The following is a 22,891-nucleotide window of genomic DNA, read 5'->3' as shown; positions in this document are numbered from 1 at the left end:
TAACTTTATTGTAGAATCCATTTGCTTGTCAATTCAGTATTGCTTTTCTACATAGTATTTTCTTTTGTCTTTAAGTATTAAGTCCTTTTTTTAAACCATATATTTGTTTCCCCTAAGATAATTCAATAAGAATTAGTAATTTATGCCAGATTTTGATCTAAACTCTAAGGAAACATCTTTTATTTAGTATTGTACCTCTTGACTGGAATTTGGAATTTAACTTTATGTATGTATGCTGCTGCTGCTGTTAAGTCACTTCAGTCGTGTCCAACTCTGTGCAACCCCATAGACGGCAGCCCACCAGGCTCCCCCGTCCCTGGGATTCTCCAGGCAAGAACACTGGAGTGGGTTGCCATTTCCTTCTCCAATGCATGAAAGTGAAAAGGGAAAGTGAAGTCGCTCAGTCGTGCCTGACTCTTAGCGACCCCATGGACTGCGGCCTACCAGGCTCCTCTGTCCATGGGATTTTCCAGGCAAGTGTACAAGAGTGGGTTACCATTGCCTTCTCTGTTATGTATGTATACACAGATCTAATTTAGCACATATTTTAATTTTTCTAATCATATTTGAAATAAATATTGAAGATAAATATTGAGTCTTTGTAGGAAGTTGATGAATTAAACTAAGCAGTAGTTTTTTTCCACTGAGAACATTAAGAATATTCAGGATACCTATTTGGCTCTTTCATTTGCTAAAACTTGGAATCCTGCCCCAAATTCAGCTGAACTCACAATGAAAATTATTCATGGTGTATAACAAGTTTTTGAATCATAAATAAACAGGGTAGGTAGTTATTTTAAATCCTTGGTGTTGGGGACATCTTCGTTAGCTAAGAAAGGCAGAAGGGGGTTGAATTTAGGAGACTACCCAGATTGGATTCTAACACTTTTCTTCGTCTGAATCTTAGCATCCAGTCGTTCTTCTTCAACTGCACTTTATTCTCTGCCCCTCTTTGTTTCGTTACTTTTCTCACACATTCGAGGAGTTATCCAGGCTCTGTCCTGGGTGCCCACTTCCTCATCCTCGAGGCCGCAGGCCTGACTGTCCCTCACTTGTTCATCTTCTGCTGTGACCGGCATGGTCCTGGCACAGGGATGCCGGCAAGCTTCTCTCATTGTAAATGTGCTGGGCCTAACACAGGACTTCAGGTTAAAGCTGTGGGTCTACTGCTTGATGGCTATGGGCTCTTGGCCAAGTCGTAGCTGTGTGTGAGTCCCCTGATGTGACAGTGGTCATGCCGGCCTCAGCGGGCTGTGGCGGGGATGGTGTGACCGGGGAAGTGCTGTGCTGACGCTCGTGCCCCCGTCACAAGTGTTCCTGGATCTTGAAGTCATGTACGAGTTGCAGCTTTTCCATTTCTGTCGGAAATGAACTTCTTTCTGCTTGGTTGCTTTATAGAAAGCAGAGAGATTCTTTTATGAAATTTAATATCTTAAAACTTTTCTGACAAGAAACTGTGGATTTCCAAAGGAAGCCATCTTTTGAATGTGAATTTTATATCTCTTTATGTGTATAAAGTTGTATTTTGACTTAAGAGTCATCCTAGTTCTTTAGAGGTAGTAGTTAAATATTAAGTAAATGTCTCATTTTGGCTTCTGTCCTGTCAGTGGCGGGGGAATATATCAAAATTGTTCGTTGCTGTACAATCTTACTATAGTGATGGGAAATAAATCACTCACAAGTAATATTGTGCTTGCTCAGTTGCTTAGTCGTGTCTGACTCTTTGCGACCCTCATGTACTGTCACACGCCAGGCACCTCTGTCCATGGGATTTCCTAGGCAAGAATACTGGAGTGGGTTGCCGTCAACTCTTCCAGGGGATCTTCCCAACCCAGGGATTGAACTCCTGCACTGGCAGGCAGATCTTTACGACTAACGCCACCTGGGAAGTGTACAAGTAACACCAGTGCATTAAAATTAGATTTTCCTTCATTCAGCAAATATTTGACCCTCAACTGTGTCTGTCACACCATACTAGACCCTACAGATAATTTCGAAATGGAAGGTTGGGTTTTTTTTTTTTGCTACAACATGGAAGCCCACTCCAGTGAAGAGATAGCCCGTAAATGAAGTCAACCAGAGTGGGTGAGGCCGCAGAGGTTCGGGGCTGGGCTCTGGGTTCAGAATGGGGAGGGAGCTCTTGGTAGGTGGGGTTGGAGCTGAGACTTCAGCGTCTTCACCAAAGGCTCTAATAGATCAGGGGGTGGTGCCAGGCCAAAGGGGGTTACAGTGGCAGGAAGTCCTGGTACTTTCTAGGGTGAAAAGAAATGTGCGTTTGCCTCTGAGGTGCTTCTAGTCAGGTGTCTATACACAAATACTAGAACAGTTGGTGCCGAACCACATCGAATCCAGAGGCAAATGAATCTTCCAGACACTGATGGCTGCAGAGTTCAGAAGAACCGCTGAACTGGGCCATAGAAGTGGGTACAGAGACCCACCACCCTCCTGAAGTGTGAGTTCTTCGGGTACCCTTAAGGCTTGAGGATGCCCCTGAGTCAGTGTGCAGGGGGGCTGAGTGGTGGGGGGCTCCTGACAGAGTGGGCCAGGTGACTGGAGGACTTTCCTGGACAAGGTCGCTGACAGCCTGGCTTCTGGGTAGCACAGGTTAAGAGGTGGTCTAGACCTAGGCTCCTACACCTCAGGGGCAAGGACGGGCACCTCTCTAACCCTTCTTAAGGAAGAGTGAGTTGACAGTGCTTACCTGGAGGATTCCTACTGTCTAACCCATCAGCAGAAAATTGGGTTAAAGATTTACTGAGCATGTCCTGCTCATTAGAGCAAGACCCAGTTTGCCCCATAGCCAGTACCTCCTATCAGGAAGCTTCCATAAGCCTCTTATCCTTATCCAGCAGAGACCAGACAGAATGAAAACCACAATCACAGAAAACTAACCAAACACGGATCACACGGACCACAGCCTTGTCTAACTCAATCAAAGTATGAGCCATGCCGTGTAGGGCCACCTAAGACAGACGGGTCATGGCAGAGAGTTCTGACAAAACGTGGTCCACTGGAGAAGGGAATGGCAAACCACTTCAGCATTCTTGCCTTGAGAACCCCATGAACGGTATGAAAGAGCAAAAAGATATGACACTGAAAGATGAACTTCCCAGGTCAGTACGAGCCCAATATGCTACTAGAGAAGAGCAAAACAAATAGTCCCAGAAGGAATGAAGCGGCTGAGCCAAAGTGGAAACAGTGGCCAGTTGTGGATATGTCTGGGGAGTGAAAGTAAGGTCTGATGCTGTAAAGAACAGTATTGCGTAAGAACCTGGAATGTTAGGTCCATGAATCAAGGTAAATTGGAAGTGGTCAAAGACGAGATGGCAAGAGTGAACATTGACATTTTAGGACTCAGTGAACTAAAATGGACCGGAAGGGGTAAATTTAATTCAGATGACCATTATATCTACTACTGTGGGAAAGAATCGCTTAGAAGAGATGGAGTAGCCCTCAAAATCAACAAGAGAGTTTGAAATGCAGTACTTGGGTGCCATCTCAAAAATGACAGAATGATCTCCGTTTGTTTCCAAGGCAAACCATTCAGTATCACAGCAATCTAAGTCTCTGCCCCAACCACTAATGCCGAAGAAGCAGAAGTTGAATGGTTCTGTGAAGACCTACAAGACCTTCTAGAACTAACACCAAAAAAAAATGTCCTTTTCCTCATGGGGGACTGGATGCAAAAGTAGGAAGTCAAGAGATACCTGGAGTAACAGGCAAGCTCGGCCTTGGAGTACAAAACGTAGCAGGGCAGAGGCTAACAGTTTTGCCACGAAAATGCACTGGTCATAGCAGACACCCTCTTCCAACAACACAGGAGACGACTCTACACACGGACATCACCAGATGGTCAATACTGAAATCAGGTTGATTATATTCTTTGCTGCCAAAGGTGGAGAAGCTCTATACAGTCAGCAGTAACGAGACTGGGAGCTGACTGTGGCACAGACCATGAACGCCTTGTTGCCAAATTCAGACTTAAGGTGAAGAAAGTAGGGAAAACTACTAGACCATTCAGCTATGACCTAAATCAAATCCTATATGATTACACAGTGAAAGTGGCAAATAGTTTCAAGGAATTAGATCTGATAGATAGTGCCTGAAGAACTATGGATGGAGGTTTGTAACATTGTACAGGAGACAGTGATCAAGAGCATCCCCAAGAAAAAGAAATGCAAAATGGTTGTCTGAGAAAGCCTTACAAATAGCTGAGAAGAGAAGAGAAGTTAAGGGGAAAGGAGAAAAGGAAAGATATACCCATCTGAATGCAGAGTTCCAAAGAAGAACAAGGAGAGATAAGAAAGCCTTCCTCAGCGATCAGTGCAAAGAAATAGAGGAAAACAATAGAATGGGAAAGACTAGAGATCTCTTCAAGAAAATTAGAGATACCAAGGGAACATTTCATGCAAACATGGACAGAATAAAGGACAGAAACGGTATGGACCTAACAGAAGCAGAAAGTAATTAAGAAGAGGTGGCAAGAATACACAGAAGACCTATACAAAAGAGATCTTCATGACCCAGATAACCACAATGGTGTGATCACTCACCTAGAGCCAGGCATCCTGGAATGCGAAGTCAAGTGGGCCTTAGGAAGCATAACTGTGAACAAAACTAGTGGAGGTGATGGAATTCCAGCTGAGCTCTTTCAAATCCTAAAAGATGATGCTGTGAAAGTGCTGCATTCAATATGCCAGCAAATTTGGACAACTCAGCAGTTTTCCAGGACTGGGAAAGGTCAGTTTTCATTCCAGTCCCAAAGAAAGGCAATGCCAAACTCCCAAACTACCATACTACCACACAATTGCACTCATTGCGCACCCCAGCAAAGTAATGTTCAAAATTCTCCAAGCTAGGCTTCAACAGTATGTGAACCGAGAACTTCCAGATGTTCAAGCTCGATTTAGAAAAGGCAGAGGAACCAGAAATCAAATTGCCAACATCTGTTGGATCATCAAAAAGCAAGAGAATTCCAGAAAAACATCTATTTCTGCTTCAACCTTTGTGTGATCACAAGAAACTGGAAAAATCTTAAAGAGATAGGAATACCAGACCACCTTACCTGCCTTCTGAGAAATCTGTATGCAGGTCAAGAAGCAAGAGTTAGAACCTTACGTGGAACAATGGACTGGTTACAAATTGGGAAAGGAGTACGTCAAAGCTGTATATTGTCACCTGCTTATTTAACTTCTATGCGGAGTATATCATGGAAAATGGGCTGGATGAAGCACAAGCCAGAATCAAGATTGCTGGGAGAAATATCAATAACCTCAGATATGCAGATGGCACCACTCTTATGGCAGAAAGCAAAGAGGAACTAAAGAGCTTCTTGATGAAAGTGAAAGAGGAGAGTGAAAAAGCTGGCTTAAAACTCAGCATTCAAAAAACAAAGATCATGGCATCTGGTCCCATCACTTCATGGCAAATAGATGAAAAAACAATGGCAACAGTGAGAGACTTTATGTTCTTGGGCTCCAAAATCACTGCAGATGGTGACTACAGCCATGAAATTTTAAAAGACACTTGCTCCTTGGAAGAAAAGCTATGACCAACCTGGACAGCATATTAAAAAGCAGAGACATTACTTTGCCAACAAAGGTCCTTCTAGTCAAAGCTTGATTTTTCCAGTAGTCATGTATGGATGTGAGAGTTGGACCATAAAGAAGGTTGACTGCTGAAAGATTGATGCTTTTGAACTGTGGTGTTGGAGAAGACTCTTGAAAGTCCGTTGGACTGCAAGCAGATCGAACCAGTGCATCCTAAAGGAAATCAATCCTGAATATTCATTGGAAGGACTGATGGTAAAGCTCCAACACTTTGTCTCCCTGATGTGAAGAGCTGACTCACTGGAAAAGACCCTGTTGCTGGAAAAGAATGAAGGTGGGAGGAGAAGGGGACAACAGAGGACGAGATGGTTGGATGGCATCACTGACTCAATGGACATGAGTTTGAGCAAGCTCCAGAAGATGGTGAAGGACAGGGAAGCCTGGCATTCTGCAGTCTGTGGGGTCACAAAGAGTCGGACATGACTTAGCAACTGAACAACAACCTGGGCGAGCTACTTTATGTCTTTGGGGCCTGTATCCCTGTGGGAGGGACACAGTCCAAAGAGAATTCCCAAAGACTGATCTCAACGGTAGCTTCCCTGGTGGGTCAGTGGGAAAGAATCCTCCTGCCCGTGCAGGAGTTGTGGGTTCGATCTGTGGGTCGGGAAGATCCCCTGGAGAAGGAAATGGCAACCCACTCAAGTATTCTTGCCTGGGAAATCGTGTGGACAGAGGAGCTTGGGGAATACAGTCTATGGGGTTGCAAAGAAGTCTGACATGACTGAGCAACTCAACAACAACGAATCTCAAGGTAAGCCTGCTGCTAAGTCGCTTCAGTCGTGTCTGACTCTGTGCGACCCCATAGTCGGCAGCCCACCAGGCTCCCCCGTCCCTAGGATTCTCCAGGCAAGAACACTGGAGTGGGTTGCCATTTCCTTCTCCAATGCATGAAAGTGAGAAGTGAAAGTGAAGTCGCTCAGTCGTGTCTGACTCTTAGCGACCCTATGGACTGCGGCCCACCAGGCTCCTCCGTCCATGGGATTTTTCAGGCAAGAGTGCAACCTTTAGCATCTGCTGATCACATTGAACTTGACCCAGTCTTACTGATTTCCATGGAAGTGAAGTCTGCATGGAGGACCCAGAATTTCCTCAAGGCCACTAGGGACATTTTGACCTGGGTATGTGAAAAATTGTTGTCTGGAGGAGGCAGGGGGAGCCAAAGGTAGCTTTCTTCCAGAAAGGGGGGAGAACATGAGCAGATCCTGACGCTGTGCTGTGTAATAGGTGATGGGAAGAAAGCGGGGCAGGTAGAGTACGGTGACAGGGTGAAGGGCCCTGAGGGCTGTGCCTAGGAGATTGGGTGTCACGTTAGAGCTGTGGAAAGACCTTGCCTTGAGCAAAAGAAGCCTGCGTGTTGCGTAATCCTACTTGTATGAAATGCAAGAACAGCTGCTCTCCCAGGTGCTCATTTCCTGATGCGTTTTGAAGTTCCACCAGTGTTGTGTTTCTGCACTCGTTACTCAGCGGGGCAGACTTAAGCGGCAGGGGTGGGCGTGTGCAGGAAGAACGCAGGACAGTGTTGCGGTCTGAGCAGGAGGTGGATTCCAGAGGGGCAGGTCACCTGAGGACCTCAGGGGTGGCCCCTTGTCCAGGAGCTGTCCAGGTTGGGTCCGCCCTCCTGCTCCCTGCAGAGCGCTGTGCTTTCCTCTGCGTTTCACAGGAGCCGCCGGGCGGTGGCCAAGCCCAGGCTTTAGAGTCCTCGCTGCACCTTTTTGAGGACTGCATCTATTTGAGAATGTCCTCTAGAAGAGAAGGTTAATGTCTACTGATGAGAGTGTCTGGGAAGATCAAACACATCTTGGCTGTGTGTGGCAAAGGTTAAGGATTGCACACAGAGTAGCTGCTGTTGTTTTAATTAAGGATCCTTATCTCAGGGCAGGTGTCTAGATGCTGGGGCGGGATGGGAGTTAGAGGGGGATTCCTGAGGAAGACTTGAGGGTTGGGCACAAGGGCTGCAGGCAGAGTGGAAGAGCCTGTTCTGTTCCTTGCCCTGAGGCAGCCACTGTGGGGGTGGGGGGGTCTGGCTGGCTCGGCCTCACTGTGCCCCAGGCCTGCTAAGAATGGGGCAGGGTCTTCGAGCTCCTGTTGGAGTGATGTTTCCAAGTTGCTTGGCTTCTGACACACAGAAGGTCATGACAGCAGAGCTGTAGGGAGAGGCCAACAAGCCCTCTCCAAGTGCTCCCACCAGGCCACATTTCGGAGTGTGATAGAAGCTCTTCTTTGCAGACTTAGCGCCAGTCTTAGTTGTTTTTAGGTCAAGTTCAGTGGTCCTCTGCAAAGATGCCCTCTGTAGATGTGGAGGGCCTGCTGCAGAGGAGAGTGGCAGGCGCGCTGGGAGAGCCAGTGAACAGGGCAGCTTCCTTCTCTTTAGTCCTTGAGTTTAGGAAAAGGTGCTTAAACTGTTTCTCTGCCTGCCCCACACTTAATATTTTTTCTCCTGCTTTTGATCTCAAAATAACTCACTCTCTTTGCTGCACAAGTTTTAGGTTTTGTTACTTGTTTCCTTTGGTTCCAGGATGCCAGATACTGTGTGTTCTGCTGCCTGTGTTAGAAGGCTTATTTGATACATAAGTTACAAAGTTACATCAGAGACTGAGAAGCTACATAGGCAATCCTTGAAGAGAATGCGTTTCCTGTTGTTTGAGTACTGCCTGTATTTGCATGGAGTCATTATACTGGAGTGAGTGAACAGCTAGACTGTGAGAGAGCCTGCATTTTAACCCTTTGTCCCCTCACAGCTCTCCCCACTTCAGTACTTGTTGCTCTTTGTAAAAAACCAAGTAGGTCAGAGTGGGCTTTCTGGCTCGCCCTTGAGGCGAAACTTGCTGGTGAGGGGTTCCCTGGAACGTCACCACGGCGGACCGGTAGTGTGCAGGGGGCTCCAGTCGCTGCTCGCCTGCTACTCCCTATCTTCCCGGGTGGTTGTCCTCAGGCACTTCTGACTTAGGAGGAACCCTTGGGTCAGAGTCCTTGGGCAGCAGTGGCACCCCTCCTGCAACTGGGGTCTTCTCTCTCCCCACTCCCCACAGGCTCCTCCAGGTGGGGCACGTTCACCCCCCCCCCCAACCGGGCCCCCAGGTGCCCCCCTCATTCTTGCCCAACCTTTGAGTCGCCTATTCTTTCTTCACACGTCCCAGTCCCTTGCTTTCTTCAGGACACGTCTCCTGACTCGCTGCCGTCAACTGTTTGCTCACAGATGTTATCACGTCTCTGCCCCGCAGCCCCTGGCACCTACCTGTCCTACTGCCTTGTCTCCTGTGGCCATTTATCTGTTAGACCCCTGAGGCCTCCAGGGTGGTTGCGGTGCCAGATGGGGAGGCAGTAATGGAGACCTCTTTTGAGGCTCGGGTCTGCCAGCGACTCCTGTGAAACCCTGGGCAAGTCACTGTGGATTTTCCTTGAAACGAGATTGAGGAATTGGATTAGCTCCCTGAAGTTTCCTTGATCTCCAAAGTGCCTTCAGTGTTTGTCCAGAGAGTCTGATCGGTTGCTTATGATATAGATACTCTTCACAGGAAATTATTCTTTTAAAGCAAAGTGAGGAGAGACTAGATTTTTGCGGCCACGTGAGTTTGTGACACATGAATATAGTGTCACAGAATAAACACAGTAGAATATACAGTAACGTGTGTGTAATTAAAACAATTCTAGAGTAAAACTTGCTTCCACTGTAGTTTTTGTAGGTGAACAGGAGTGAACTTTTCTTCCAGAGACTACAAAGCAGCATTTTTCCCCCCATTTGAGTGCCTCCAAACAATAGTGTTTGTTACACGTTGCTTTTTCTGGAAGGAAACTTCAGGAATATGGCTCCTGCAAGGTAAGATCTTAATGTTTCCAGGCTGAGCCACTGCCGTGCCCTTTTTTGTTACCCGATTTTGTTCTTTGGAAATGTAGGGCTTTTCTCTTTGTCTTTTCTTTCTCTCTATAGTCAGAAAATGGGTAAGAAGAGCCGAGTGAAAACGCAGAAATCAGGCACTGGTGCTGCAGCAAGCGTGTCCCCGAAGGAAACCTTGAACCTGACCAGTGAGCTTTTGCAGAGTAAGTCCTGACTCGGCTGCCCAGCTTTTGGGGGCGTGTGAATCTGTCTTCGTGGGGAGGGGTCCCTGGTCTGGGGAGCAGGAGGCAAAACAGACTGTTTTCAGATCCCAGCTGGTTAGCCATGGAACCTGGCACATTATCTATCTTCCCCGGCCTGCAGTCTCCCCACCTATAAAAATGGAGAAACGGTACCAACAGGTAACTGTTACCTAACAGGTACGGTACTGGCTGTAACTGTCCCTCCCCGAGTGCTCCCATCCTCTCTTGTGGGGTCCCCCCCGCAGATCAGCGTGGGCCCCCACAGACACATTCCCCCACCTGCTCCTTCCCACGTCTCCTCAGATAGACTGTAGATGGCCTAAGGACAGACTCCCGTGTTCCAGGGCCGCAGTCGGTGCTGATGGAAGAGTGGGTAAGACTGGCTAACCTGACAGTTACACACCAGCACGTAACTGGTGACTATTCGGTGTTTACCACATCTAGTCTTCTCCTTAGGGAACAGAGGGGGCCTGGAGGTCTAGCAGAAATGAGGGGTGGGAAACAGGCAGCTGTTTAAAGAGGGAAGGGCCCTGGCAGGCAGGGGGCCTGTGGCCCTCCACAGTGCCTGTTCTGGCCCAGCGATAGAATCCTCGCTGCTGTTTTAGCAGTAACTGTGCCGTCTCTTTTTGTAACTCCCCCAGAGCGCTTATTATAGAGCCTTACACATGGATGCGAAATGTTTGTTGACTAATTGTCCTTATGTCCAATTTATCTGGTTCCCTCAGGGAGTCATTGTTATGGGGTTTAACTCGAAATAAATGTTGACTTTTAACGTACCTCCTTCTTACCATCCACAAGAGTTTTCAGGAAAATGTTTTGCATTTGAGCTTAGCTTTTAACATTTTCCTGTTTATGAGCGTTTTCTGAGGAAGTGTGATCAGAGGAGCAAGAAGGAGGTAGAGGCAGGCTAGGTGCCCACATCTGTGTCCTGTGGGCACCGTGTAACACTCGGCCTGAGGGGTTTCAGAGGGTTTGTGTGCGTACTCAGTCATGTCTGACTCTTTGCGACCCCATGGACTGTAATTCGCCAGGCTCCTCTGTCCATGGGATTCTCCAGGCAAGCATACTGGAATGGGTTGCAGTTTCCTCCTCTAGGGGATCTTCCCGACATAGGGATGAAACCCCTGTCTCCTGCATTGGCAGGCAGATTCTCTATCACTGAGCCTCCAGGGAAGCCGAACTCAGAGGATTCACGTGCTTTAAAAAAAGCACACCTGGTTTGTACTTCTCACTCTGGTCATCACAGCCACAGTGTCTTTGTCCTTTAAAAATAAACCAACAGCGGTGACAAAACCCAGGTCCTCTTTCTTCTGAAGGCTAACAGGTTAAGGTGAAGGAAAACTGTTCGCATGCCGTGGTTTCTATGTTACAGAATGCAGTAGCCCTGCCCCTGGCCCTGGAAAAGAATGGGAAGAGTATGTGCAGATCCGGTCTCTAGTAGAGAAAATACGAAAAAAGCAAAAAGGTAAATTTCCTTGAGTGATCTTATTCTAATAATAATCTGTGGAGACCTGGCCCAGCCAAGGCAGAGTGGTTTTGAGAAAGAAGGTCTCCGCATGAAACCTCAGGCCCCCATGCCTGTCTGGAGGGTGTCTGTGGAAGGGCTGCTAGGTTGGAGGGGATCTGCGTCAGAAAACCATCAGGGTTTTTCCCATTTCTGAGGCGCTATGACTGCTTTGGAAGGAATAAAAACGTTAAGCTTCAGGTGGGGGGAATGTGTCTGGGGACTAAAATGGTACAACTTTCATTGATCCTTATTTTATGAAATATGTTTTTAAATCTGTTTTGGTATCCTATGTTTCCTTCAGGGTTTCAGGTCAGTACATGATGTTGTATGGTCAACACACAAATATATCCAGATTGAGTAGTGTCTCATTAAATAAGATTTATGATGAACTCAAATCTACCTTGATTGAGAGAGTTAGTTATATTTCTCAAGCTGTGTTTTTCCAGGGTGTATTCAGTAGGCATCTTAATGATTCTCAGCCAGGCTGGCAACAGGGCCAAGTGTCAATTTGGAAAAGCTTGTTCAATATACCTATTGTTTTTGTGCTATAAAGCACAAAAAGTAGATTTGTATGCCGGCCACAGGGAAAGTGGAAGGAGGAAACACAGTAAGGAGCCTGCATTTAAAAGGATGAAAGAACTTGGCTCCCTTTTTATTGATGGCCATGGAAGTGGGAAGGGGGTTGGTTTTTCACTTTCGCTGGTAGCTGTTAAGTGTTGGTGCTCTCCTGTAGCATCTGCACACGTGCAGGCTTCAGGTGGGATGGTCTCAGACCCTCCGTGGGGACTGGCTCTTTTAGAGTGTGTTTGTTTGCACTAATTGGTACACTGTGATCATCCTGGCTCACCACGTTGATTGCCAAAAAGTTCTTGTCTGTCCTGAGTTTCTGTTCTGAGTAGAGCTCGTTTACTACCGCTGGCACTGAAGTTAGGGCACTCATTTGTTTTCAGTAAGGGAAGAGTACATTCTGTCTTCGAGTATCCCTCACAAACTCAGTTTTCTCCAGTTAGCAGATCTCACCTGGCGCAGCCCCGGGATCTAGTTAACCGTGAATTGTGTCCTGGGGACGTGGCCACAGGCCCTGGGCTGGGTGCCAAGCCCAGCATCTCATGTGGTTAAAGTTCCTATTCTCTCCTTATTCCTCAAAAAAATGATGATTTTTCCTATGCATGGCTTTTCACTTTTTTTGATATTTCAAACGTGCTGCGAGGCCCGGGAGATCACCGCTAAACATCCACTGTATCATCTGGACACATGCCTGAGTCTTGTCGGGTCAGGTTCTTTTTCCTTCCTTTGCACCTAATTGGTCCCATCTCTTCCCCTCCCTCTGTGCTTTGATTGGTTCTTATATTTGTTTTTAAGAAAGGAGGTGTCTCAGGAACAGCTGAAGCCACACACTTCACCCATTCCCCCACCCCCACCCCCCGCCCCAGGGGGTTTGTCTTTCCAGTGATTGTGTTTCTGCTTCATTCATAACCCCATACAAATAGATGGTACTAATTGGTATTATAACTGTTTACTTAAATGGTATCATACTATTGCATCTTCAAAAAAAAAAAAAAAAAACCATTGTGAAGTTTTGTGTTTTAGTTACAGTGACACGTACGGATCCGGCTCACTGTAGATGCTGGGCGGAATACAGAGCTCAATTTTGTGCTCTTAATTGGGGTCTAGGGCTCGCCTTCCACACGTTTCCTCGTGCACACGTGTGCATTGCTGATCTTGGTGTCTGTGGGAGTTTTGAGTGTGTGTATGAGAGAGGGCAGGTTGCTCTGGAAACCTGCATGGTCAGAAGGCTTCCCATGATACCATCCCTTGATAGCACCTGATAGAACCTAACAGCCAGTGTTCACGTTACCTGGGCTCCGCAGCTATTGCTCTGTAACCAGCAGGGGCATTTAGTGTTTTAACTTGCCTTTCCTGTCACTAGTTAAGGTATGCACTGTGACTGGTGGTCAGTTTTTATTTTTTTTTGAGATTGATGTCTTATTACTATTTCCAGGTAGTTAGTTCCAGTAGTCTATTTTTTATTTTTTGTGGCAGCGTGACTGATACATGTCCTAAAAGTAGCTCTTGTTTCTTGACACCTGGATGAGTATAGGTCTGTCTGTTACTTTTGATGGAAAAAGAGAAGATTACTTTCCTGATCTAATGAAATGGGCCTCTGAAAATGGAGCCTCTGTTGAGGGTTTTGAAATGGTGAACTTCAAAGAAGAGGGCTTTGGTTTGAGAGCAACAAGAGATATCAAGGTGAGTTGTAGGTAAGCTGTGGGTCTGGGTGGGCGGGGAGCTCAGTGTTTGGGTGGTGTGTGGTGTGGAGGGCCCAGGACCTGGGGACAGATGCCTTGGGCTGAGTTCTGAGCCTGAGGGCACCTCGACGGTGCAGTCCACAGCCCCCTCCCTGCCCTGCAGTCTCCTAGCTGGTCTCGTGGGTCTGGAGGAGCCTCGACTCGGGGTTCAAGGCAGCCCCTTCCCGGTCGTCCTTGGAACTGTACTGTTAAGCAGTGACCTTGTGATGGATTGGATGCAAGATGGGGTGGAGGATCGACAGTGTTGAGGGTGGAGACCTGTTTTCTGGATGGATAATTAGTGCCTGGAGGTACCACTTACTGAGATGGCAGCTGCAGAGGCGATGGGAAAGAAGGGACAAGTGCTCTTCTCCAGCCTCAATCCTTCCCTGCAGCTAAGGGAGCAGCGGCCTCCCTGGCAGCAGCCTCCCAGCAGCTAAGGGAGCAGCAGCCTCCCTGACCGGCTCCAGGCCTCCCTCTGGCACTCACTCCTGCCTCTCCTAGAGAGGAGGCATAGCAGTCTTGACGGTTCTGGAAAAAGGAACTGGGCTTTTTCTCCATGGAGCTGGTTGCTGTGTGTGTCCACCTCCCCACCCTGGGAGTTTACAGGGGCTCCTGTAACTGTGGGGAGGAGGCCTGTGGGGCTCCAGTCCTGCCTGTAACTAGGTGGGGGAGTCGGTCTAATTCTGGGATTCCGTAGGTGACATTTTGTGTGACCATCTGTTGTATTCTTGTGTCTCAGTTGGTTCAGAATTTAGGTGGAGGAAATGGATGTTATTTATTTGGGTCCCCTCAAACTCCCAGCAACATTGTTGGTCAAGTTGTAGTTTACTTTTCAATGATCCATTGATAAGCCATATGCTGCTTTATTAGATACCTGTTGAATAGCTAGTATGTGAATAGTCCCTTGTTTATCATCATACCATGCTTCCCCAGACACCGGGCTCTTTGCCTTCATGATGCTTATAATGTCTAGTAAGGGACCAGACACGTGTGAAAGGGAACGGGAGATGCCGGTAAGAGGCCCGAGCAGACAGATGTCTCAGAGGAGCAGCCCTGGGAGTATGGACGCTGCCTGCAGTGTCTTGGTGCCGGTGTCTTCACGGTGCGCATGTGTTTTATTTTTTAAGCTTTATTGGAGCATAATTGATACACAAAACTGCACATCTTTAATGAATACATTTTGATGAGCTTGGACATAGGCATGTACCTGTGACACCATCTCCTCTCTCAGGTACTACTACAGTGTCCATGCTTTGGGCAGTATAGACACATGCAGGACTGCCTGAACCCAAGCCTTCATGTTGCCAAGACAGTGAGGTAGCGCTGTTGGAAACAGTCGGTAACCACAGCATGTCTTATGGGCGTGTGCTCTCACTGGTAACTGAGCTAACTGTGCTTGGAGGGCAAGCATGTAGAGGAAGGAGGTTACTCTGGCCTCAAAAACTCCGTAGTGATTCACATTGGCAGGTTAGGCTTTTTGTGGGAGGTAGGATTTTGTCTTTAGAATTAATGTAAGTATAGCAAAGAGTGAATAAACTGGGTGGTTAAGAATCCTCCTTTCAAAGTAAGGGACACAGGTTCAACCCCTGGTCCAGGAAGATCCCATATGCCGCAAAGCAGCTAAGCCCATGTGCCGCAACTACTGAGCCAGCTCTCCAGAGGCTGTAATCCCCGCTCCCGAGCCCAGGTGCAGCCACTCCTGAGGCCTGCCGCCCCAGGGCCCGCACTCCGCAGCAGTGAGAAGCCGCACACAGCCTCTAGGCAGAAGCCCACACAGTAACAGAGACCCAGCACAGTCAGAAATAGATAAATCTAAAGAAGAGTAAATAAACACCCTGTGCTCTATCCCACATTGTTCTGTTTGCTTCAAATTCAAGTTGAAAGCCGCTTTTTTCATTTTCTTCTCAGTATCTATAGTTTTTCTTTGGATGATGTTGTTTAGTCACTTAGTCGTGTCTGACCCTTTGTGACCCCATGGACTGTACCAGGCTCCTCTGTCCATGGGCTTCTCCGGGCAAGAATAGCGGAGTGGGTTGCCATTTTCTTCTCCATTTCCTTGTATACAGGATTCAAGATCATGCCTATACTCATTAAACTATAATACAAATATTTATATTTAGAAGTATGTTTGATAATTAGAAATGAAATGCCAGTTGGCAGCTGTAAGTTGTGTTTCCTTGTGACTGGATTTCTGACCATGGATGTGCTTGGATTGACAGTTGTAACATGTTTTGGTAATTCTAGTCTTCTTATTTTTTTCCTCCTAGGCAGAAGAATTATTTTTATGGGTTCCACGAAAATTACTAATGACTGTTGAATCTGCTAAAAATTCAGTGTTGGGTGAGAATAATTTCTGTTCATTGAAAGAGCAAAAATGATAAAAATATATAAAATTTCATTTTGTGGGGCTAAGGACTATCTTTGGTTGTTTTCTCAACTAGTGAGATATTTCCCGCAGTCCCCATGAAGTGTTTTCCACGCTTGTAATCTGACATAGTAGGAGAACAGCAAAAGAGTGGGGCACTTAATCTTTAAATGCTATGAGACTCTCAGGTTGCTCCTGTAACTTTAATGTATCTTGTGAAATGAACACTTTGTAAAGCAGTTTGTGGCACTAATGCTGTTAACTTCTGGGTTAATTCAGGGCCCTTGTATTCTCAAGACCGGATTCTTCAAGCCATGGGAAACATCACACTGGCCTTCCATCTGCTGTGTGAGCGGGCCGACCCTAACTCGTTCTGGCAGCCCTACATTCAGACCCTCCCCAGCGAGTACGACACCCCCCTCTACTTCGAGGAGGATGAGGTTCGCTACCTGCAGTCCACACAGGCCATACACGACGTCTTCAGCCAGTACAAGAACACGGCGCGGCAGTACGCCTACTTCTACAAGGTCATCCAGGTGAGCGGGTGCTGACGGCGCGGGGGAGGAGGAGACCTGAGTGCTCGAGTGTCGCCCTCAGACGTTTTGCTTTCTAAGGGAAGAGGCATGGAGTGCGTGTTCTGTTTTTACCACATGTCACTGAGATGTGGTTGGAATACATGATTGCCTCGGTGCCCACTGTGAAAACAGGCAGTGGTTACTCCCATCTCATGAGAGTCGTGACGTTGTTCTGGAGACAGAAGATAACCTTGGAATGTTAGAAGTCGCTCAAGTCTGATACAAGAAGATGCTCCAAGTCTAAATCTTCCAAGAAAATGAAAGCCCCTTTATGGATTCTTCGTGTATACGTTAGTAGTAAAGTACTGACGGTTGATTTCTTTATGTTTCCCAAGTGTACGCTGCATTGTGTTCATCGTAATTGGTTCTGAGTGGAAGTGTCACGCAGAAGTCTCTGTGGGGTGTCGAGCGTTTGCTTTTCGCCTGGCTGCTCCTTGCTGTGTTGCAGCGGTTCAGCCAGCATCCCAGCATCTACTCTCCGTTCAAGGTGATCGGCACTCAGATGGTGGGGGCCAGCGCCACGGCTCCCGTGGAGCTGAGAAGGGGCGGGGTCTCTGCTTCCTGAGGCGCCCTGTTTCTCATTTGCCCACACATCAGCTCCTGGGCTTGTGGACCTAACGAGTGGCCGGTGAAAAGTGAGCTGCTCCCTTCTCTTTTCTTTGGGCAATTTGATAACCTGAATTACGCTTGATATAGTTGTTCCTATAGCTGGTCTGTCTCTGCTGTGTTTCATCTGCAAGAAATGGTGATCTCATTTCATTGTGACAGGAAATAAATGTTTGTCTATTCAGCATGCTTACTGCACAGGAATACTGCACTCAAAAATTACATCCTTCAGTGGGTCAAATGCTTCAGATATATAAAAAAAACTGTATGACTCCTACCTTCAAGTAGAAGTCTCTGCTTTTCTAAACTTTAAACTTCAGGAAGTTGTTAAGAATTATCATACAGCATCTATACATTGTTTACTTCAAGTGTGCTTGACTTGAAAAAGTACTGATGGAGCCAAATCAAAATTTTGGTTATTCGGTTACTTTGCACCTACCATCCTGCAGTCTGAAGTTTGATGTGGTTCTTCGTGACCTGAAAGGGTTGTGTTTTTGTTCTAGTTCTTATTCGTGTGTCTTAGTGATTAAACGTGAAGCTGACCCTGGCAGGTCTAAGCCTCTGTGTCATGTCCTATCAGTAGGCAGCAACCTGGAAACTAGCTCTTTCCATGAATGTCTTTCTCACGTCGGGGTGGTTAGATGGCGAGTGCCAGCGGCTTGCCCTGAGAGGGAAGGTAGCGCCTCCGCGGTCAGGTCAGGAATTCTGGAACTATGCCGGGTCTCCTGACAGCTGGCTTGGCAGAATGATCTCTGGGTTTTCATTGCACTCACCGGTCTGTTGATTTCAGTCTTAATGAAGTAGTGCAGTTTTGCTTAGGCAATGAGATTTTTAAAGACTGAGTCACTAAAATACTCTCTTAACAACCCTCTGTAATAAACCCCCTTAGGTGATGCTGAGGTGACTGAATTATACCACAGTCTAGGTAGTAAATTCTATTTATTGTGAATATCTCAGGAAGTAGAGAACATTCTAAAAATAAACTTTAATTCAGAGGTTTTTCTAATAATAATAAAATTCTCACATAACTAACAAGAACAGTTTGTATAAATTATAGTGCATCCAAATATCCTTAAAAAGAAAACCCACAATCTTAAAGCATTAATGGCTCTATTTATCATTATTCCTTATTGTCATTGTTGTTTAGTCACCAAGTCGTGTCTGAGTCTTTTGTGACCCCCTGGACTGTAGCCTTCCAGGCTCCTCTGTCCATGGGATTTCCTTATTTATTATTCCTTTTTATTGAAAAATTTAGCCAATAATCATGAAACAGGATATATCAAATGTAAAATTATAACTATCAGACAAATGTTGGCTTTTTTGCATAATTTAGTCTTGAGTATTTGAAAAATAATGGTCATGGGTGTCATGATTTTGAAAAGGACTAAGAGGGTCAAAAGGTAAAAAGAAAAAACATTACAGAATTATAAAGTGTAAAAATATTTAGGGTGACATGAAACCGTGTTTTTACTGAGTGTCAAAAGTATCAAACTGAAGAGAGAGCAAAGGGTATTTGTGCCCACATAGTAGGTTCCTCTCTTCTACATCAGTGCTTCTCAGCTGGGCGGTGGAAGGGTATTTGTCCTTGAGAGAGTGTGTGGTGATGGTGTTGGTTGTTAGGTGTGGCGGGTGGAGTGCGGGGGTGGGGGCCTGCTGTTGAACTTGCCGTGAGTACAGGGCAGCCCGCGAACAAGGCCGCGTCAGTAGTGCAGAGGCGGACAGCCCTGCTTTGTGATTATGCAGTGAGATTCCACAATCCCTAGGGATGGGACACCTCGGGTCTGACTGGCGTGGGTTGCTGGTAGGTCAGAAAGTCTTCCTGGGCCACTGCCCCCCCCCCCACCCCCCGCCCCCGGCATTAGCTGGGGGAATACGTTTGAAGTGCTTTTCTGTTGCTGTCATTGAACAAATATCGCTTCTTTTTAAACATTTATAAGTCTGTAACTAGGTTTGGAGATGTCTGAGTTGTTAAGGAGTCAGGATGAGATCCTTGTAATCACATTTTGAAAGTGAACTCTATTTGGTGGACTGCCATCACTGCTCCACATGAGCTGTGAGAGTTCAGTCAGGAAGAGGGCAGTGGACCGAGAGAGGGCAAGGACCACGTGCCCCAAACGGGGCTGCCCTCACTGAGGGTGGTCTCAGGAAGGGTCAAAGCAGCAGTGAGATGATCTGCCCGCGAGAGAGGCTGCACAGAAAAAACTCAAGCTCTGTGGTACCAGACAGACCTGAATTGAAATCCAAACTGCTTTTGTTTGCTTAGTTGCTCAGTCGCATCCGACTCCTTGCAACCCCATGGACTGCAGCACACCAGACTTCCCTGTCCTTCTCTGTCTCTCAGAGTTTGCTCAAACTCATGTCCATTGACTCGGTGATGCCATCCAACAGTCTCATCCTCTGTCACCCCCTTCTCCTTTTGCCTTTGATCTTTCCCAGCTTCAGGGTGTTTTCCAGTGAGTCGGCTCTTATCAGGTAGCCAAAGTATTGGAGCTTCAGCGTCAGTCCTTCCAGTGAATATTCAGGATTGATTTCCTTTAGGATTGACTGATTTGATCTTTTTGCTGTCCAGTGGATTCTCAAGAGTCTTCTCCAGCACCACAGTTCGAAAGCATCAACTCTTTGGTGCTCTGCCTTCTTTGTGGTCCAACTCTCACATCTGAACAGTATGAAAAGGGAAAAAGATATGACAGCGGAAGATGAGCACCCCCCCCCCAGCCCCCAACCTTATGACAGTGGAAGATGAGCACCCCCCCGCCCCCAGCCCCCAACAAGGTTGGTAGGTATCCAATATGCTACTGGGGAAGAGCAGAGAAATCCTAATAAATGTATTTATTAGTTAAATTAAGTGTGGCTTGGCATTAGTGGCTTTACCCTACCCCTCTGTGTTTGTCTCCTAATCTGTTAGATAGAAGTAGAGCCATTTTTCAGCATAACTGTTGCCAGCACAAGTTGGGTTGTTTGGCAAAGCCCTCAGCAGAGTCCAGAGCCACGGTGCCTGTGGTGTGTGAAACACGACAGAGATCGTGGCTGAAGCCACCCCCACTGGGTAATGGAGAGGGTGGCCTCTGGAGCTGGCCTGCCAGGGCTCCAATCCCCATAGCTTCATTCTGGGCAAGTCTCAGTGCTTCTGATTCCTTTTCTGTAAAATGGGCTATTCCAGCATCTGTCTCCCAGTGGCTGAGTGGGCACAGTGAGTTAACCTGTGTGAGGCACTTCATCCGGCAGTACTTGGCATGAAAGTGCTCGTCCATTTCTGTTTTGTGTTTTATTATTTAAATTGCACCTCCTTCGTCCTACAGTACCTCATGTTAGTGTTTAACTTTCCTACTAAATCCCTACTGGCCGTGGATAATAAAGCGCATTCTTGTAGGACTTAGGCCTAGAGCCAAGTGACTCTTTTTTCATTAATCAGTTAATTTATGGCTGCGCTGGGTGCTGGTTGCTGTGTGTACACTTCCTCCAGCTGCAGTGAGCAAGGGCCTCTCTCTGTGTCCCGGTGTGCAGGCTCCTCACTGTGGTGGCTGCTCTTGTTGGGAAGCGTGGGCGCTGGGGCGCTTGGGTTTCGTTGCCCTGTGGTGTGAGGAATGTTCCCAGAGCAGAGCTCAGACCCACGTCCCCTGAATTGGCAAGGCAGATTCTTGACCACTGGACCACCAGGGAAGTCCTCTCAAGTGACTCTTTACAAACTTGAAGTTGCTTCCGTACCTCATACTTGTGTTGTTATTGTTGGGTTTTTTTAAATCTCATGTTTTTAAATATTAAATGTTAGTCACTCAGTAGTGTCTGCCAGGCTCTTCTGTTTATGGGATTCTCCAGGCAAAAATACTGGACTGGGTAGTCATTCCCTTTTTCAGGGTTTCCTGACCCAGGAATTGAACTTGGGTCTCCCACATTGCAGGCAGATTCTTTACCATCTGAGCTACCAGGGAAGCCCCTTAAATGTTAAAAAGTCATGCAGTTGTTTGTTTGCTGAAGTTTGAAAATCGTGTGAGGTGACTTACTGTCAAGGTAGATTGGCATTGTAGGAACCAGCACTGTTCTCCCATGACCCTGCACGCCACCGCGCACCCCCAGGGCCCAGGACCCAGCAGGAGAAGCTCGGCTTTACGTGCAGTGAACACCCTGAGCCCCTCGGTGTGGTCAGTCTAAGGGTGGTTCTTTTTTAGGAAAAGCAAATGTGACACTCACTTGAAGTTAGTAAGAATGGGCAGCAGAAGAGATGATCACAAGTTGAAACTACATCAGGTTTCATAGAAAATTTCTTTCTTTCCCCAAACTTTAACCTTTTTATTTTGTATTGGGGTATAGCCGATTAGCAATGTTGTGGTAGTCTCAGGTGGATGGAAAGGGACCCAGCCATACATGTGCGTGTATCCATTCTCCCCAGACCCCCCTCCCATCCAGACCGCCACGTAACACTGAGCAGAGCTCCACGTGCTGTACAGTAGTAGGTCCTTGTTGGTTATCCGTTTAAAATGTAGCAGTGGGTACACGTCTGTCCCAAATCCATAACTGTCCCTTGCTTCTGGCAACCATAAGTTTGTTTTCTGAGGCTCACAGAAAATTTCTTAATCAATTATTTAATTTCTGTGTCCATTGCAGTGAAAGCTCCAGGAAGCCCAGAATGAGCTGTATTGCTGAAACAACCAGAGGGTCTGGGCTGTGGAGAAGAGGGTTTTTGCATAAAAATTCATGACAAAGAAAAACAGGTGTAAGCAAGAGTTATCTTTTTAAGAATCATCCTTGGAGTCGCGCTGTTTTTCTAGTTTCAGGATGCTCTCACTGCTTATAGAAGTCTTCAGTAATCATTAAGAGCGAACAGGACTGGTAGCTTGGTGCTGCTGTTACTCGTGTGTTCTCACCGTATGCTTTTCTAGGCTTGGATATTGGGTTTTGGCTCCCGGTTATTCGCACACAGATTACTTCAGCAATGAATTATCCCCCAGGGGTAAGGGCAGGATCACAGCAGCCCGCAGTCCACATTTTCAGTGTAGTGACCTGCCCTGTAAACCTCTTGCAGGGTCTCGAGCACTCTGTTCCTGGAGAAACACGCCTGTGTGCTGTAATGACAAACCCTGGCCTACCATTTGGGGACTGAAATTCCAGAAGAGTTTTCTGTTATGACTTGCAATTTAAAGTCATTTTCTGGGACCTATCGTAAGCGCTGCATCTGAACTAAAGCCCATTCTTTGTCTTCTGAGCTGACCTCTGGCGGGAGGGTGTGCCGGCCGCGGCCTCCCGGTGCACTAGCGGTGTGACCCAGGCACGCCGCGTCTGTGTGTCTGGTGGCGATCCCAGCTCCCTGGAGAGGAGCCCGGGGAAGTGTTCGTCGTCCTCTTGCTTCAGCTTTTAGCTTGTTTGTTCTAAAACAAAACTAGCGCTAGCACTCACATCTAGTCACCGTGAACTCCTCTGCTGCAGTCCTGTGCTGTGCTGCATCTTTGTTTTAATGTCTCTCTCTGCTTGTTGTTGCCTCAGACCTAGGAAGATCATTCCCTGTGTTCTTGCCTCCCAGCGTATCTCTCTGGTCAAGGGTTTTTCAGTGCGGCTGTTTGCAAGTTCAGGTTACTTTCCGTCTTTAGCTTACTTCCCAGAGTTGGTTCAAAAGCCTTTCCAGGCCTCTGTTGATCCTCACCTGTGCAGCAGAGCTTGGGCTTTACAGTTTTTCAGGGTTTTTACATTATACCTACATCGTATTCTTCTTGAGATGTGCAGTGTACAGGGTGTCTTTTAGGGGCTCAAAGGTGCTGGTATGTAACCAGGGCCTCAGACTCAGGGACTTTGTCATGCATACCTGTGTTAAGATCTAACACCTGCTGGTGAAACATTATACTGCAGCTTCATGGTTGAGAAATGTCCAC

The 22,891-nt window shown here is 46.9% G+C and overlaps 1 protein-coding gene across 6 annotated transcripts in view; it reads left to right on the top strand.

Annotated features, from left to right (window-relative positions):
- The window catches only part of SETD3 (SET domain containing 3, actin N3(tau)-histidine methyltransferase), a 78,607-nt gene that overhangs the window by 7,058 nt on the left and 48,658 nt on the right, over window positions 1–22,891 (top strand). For 3 of the 6 annotated variants that reach the window (XR_008705688.1, XM_055556700.1, XM_055556702.1), the window contains 6 exons: window positions 9,320–9,426; window positions 9,538–9,647; window positions 11,059–11,151; window positions 13,295–13,443; window positions 15,752–15,824; window positions 16,129–16,385. Coding sequence is in view for 5 of the 6 variants with exons in the window: in XM_055556700.1 (XP_055412675.1) it covers window positions 9,413–9,426; window positions 9,538–9,647; window positions 11,059–11,151; window positions 13,295–13,443; window positions 15,752–15,824; window positions 16,129–16,385 (696 nt within the window). In the remaining variant the exon portion in view is untranslated. Of the gene's footprint in view, window positions 1–9,283; window positions 9,427–9,537; window positions 9,648–11,058; window positions 11,152–13,294; window positions 13,444–15,751; window positions 15,825–16,128; window positions 16,386–22,891 lie in introns of all 6 variants that reach the window. The other 3 variants (XM_055556703.1, XM_055556704.1, XM_055556701.1) reach the window with 2 other exon arrangements.

The sequence above is a fragment of the Bubalus kerabau genome, chromosome 19, assembly GCF_029407905.1.
Source record: "Bubalus kerabau isolate K-KA32 ecotype Philippines breed swamp buffalo chromosome 19, PCC_UOA_SB_1v2, whole genome shotgun sequence".
In the NCBI taxonomy this organism is placed as follows: Eukaryota; Metazoa; Chordata; class Mammalia; order Artiodactyla; family Bovidae; genus Bubalus; species Bubalus kerabau.
This window is presented reverse-complemented; position numbering and strand designations above follow the sequence as displayed.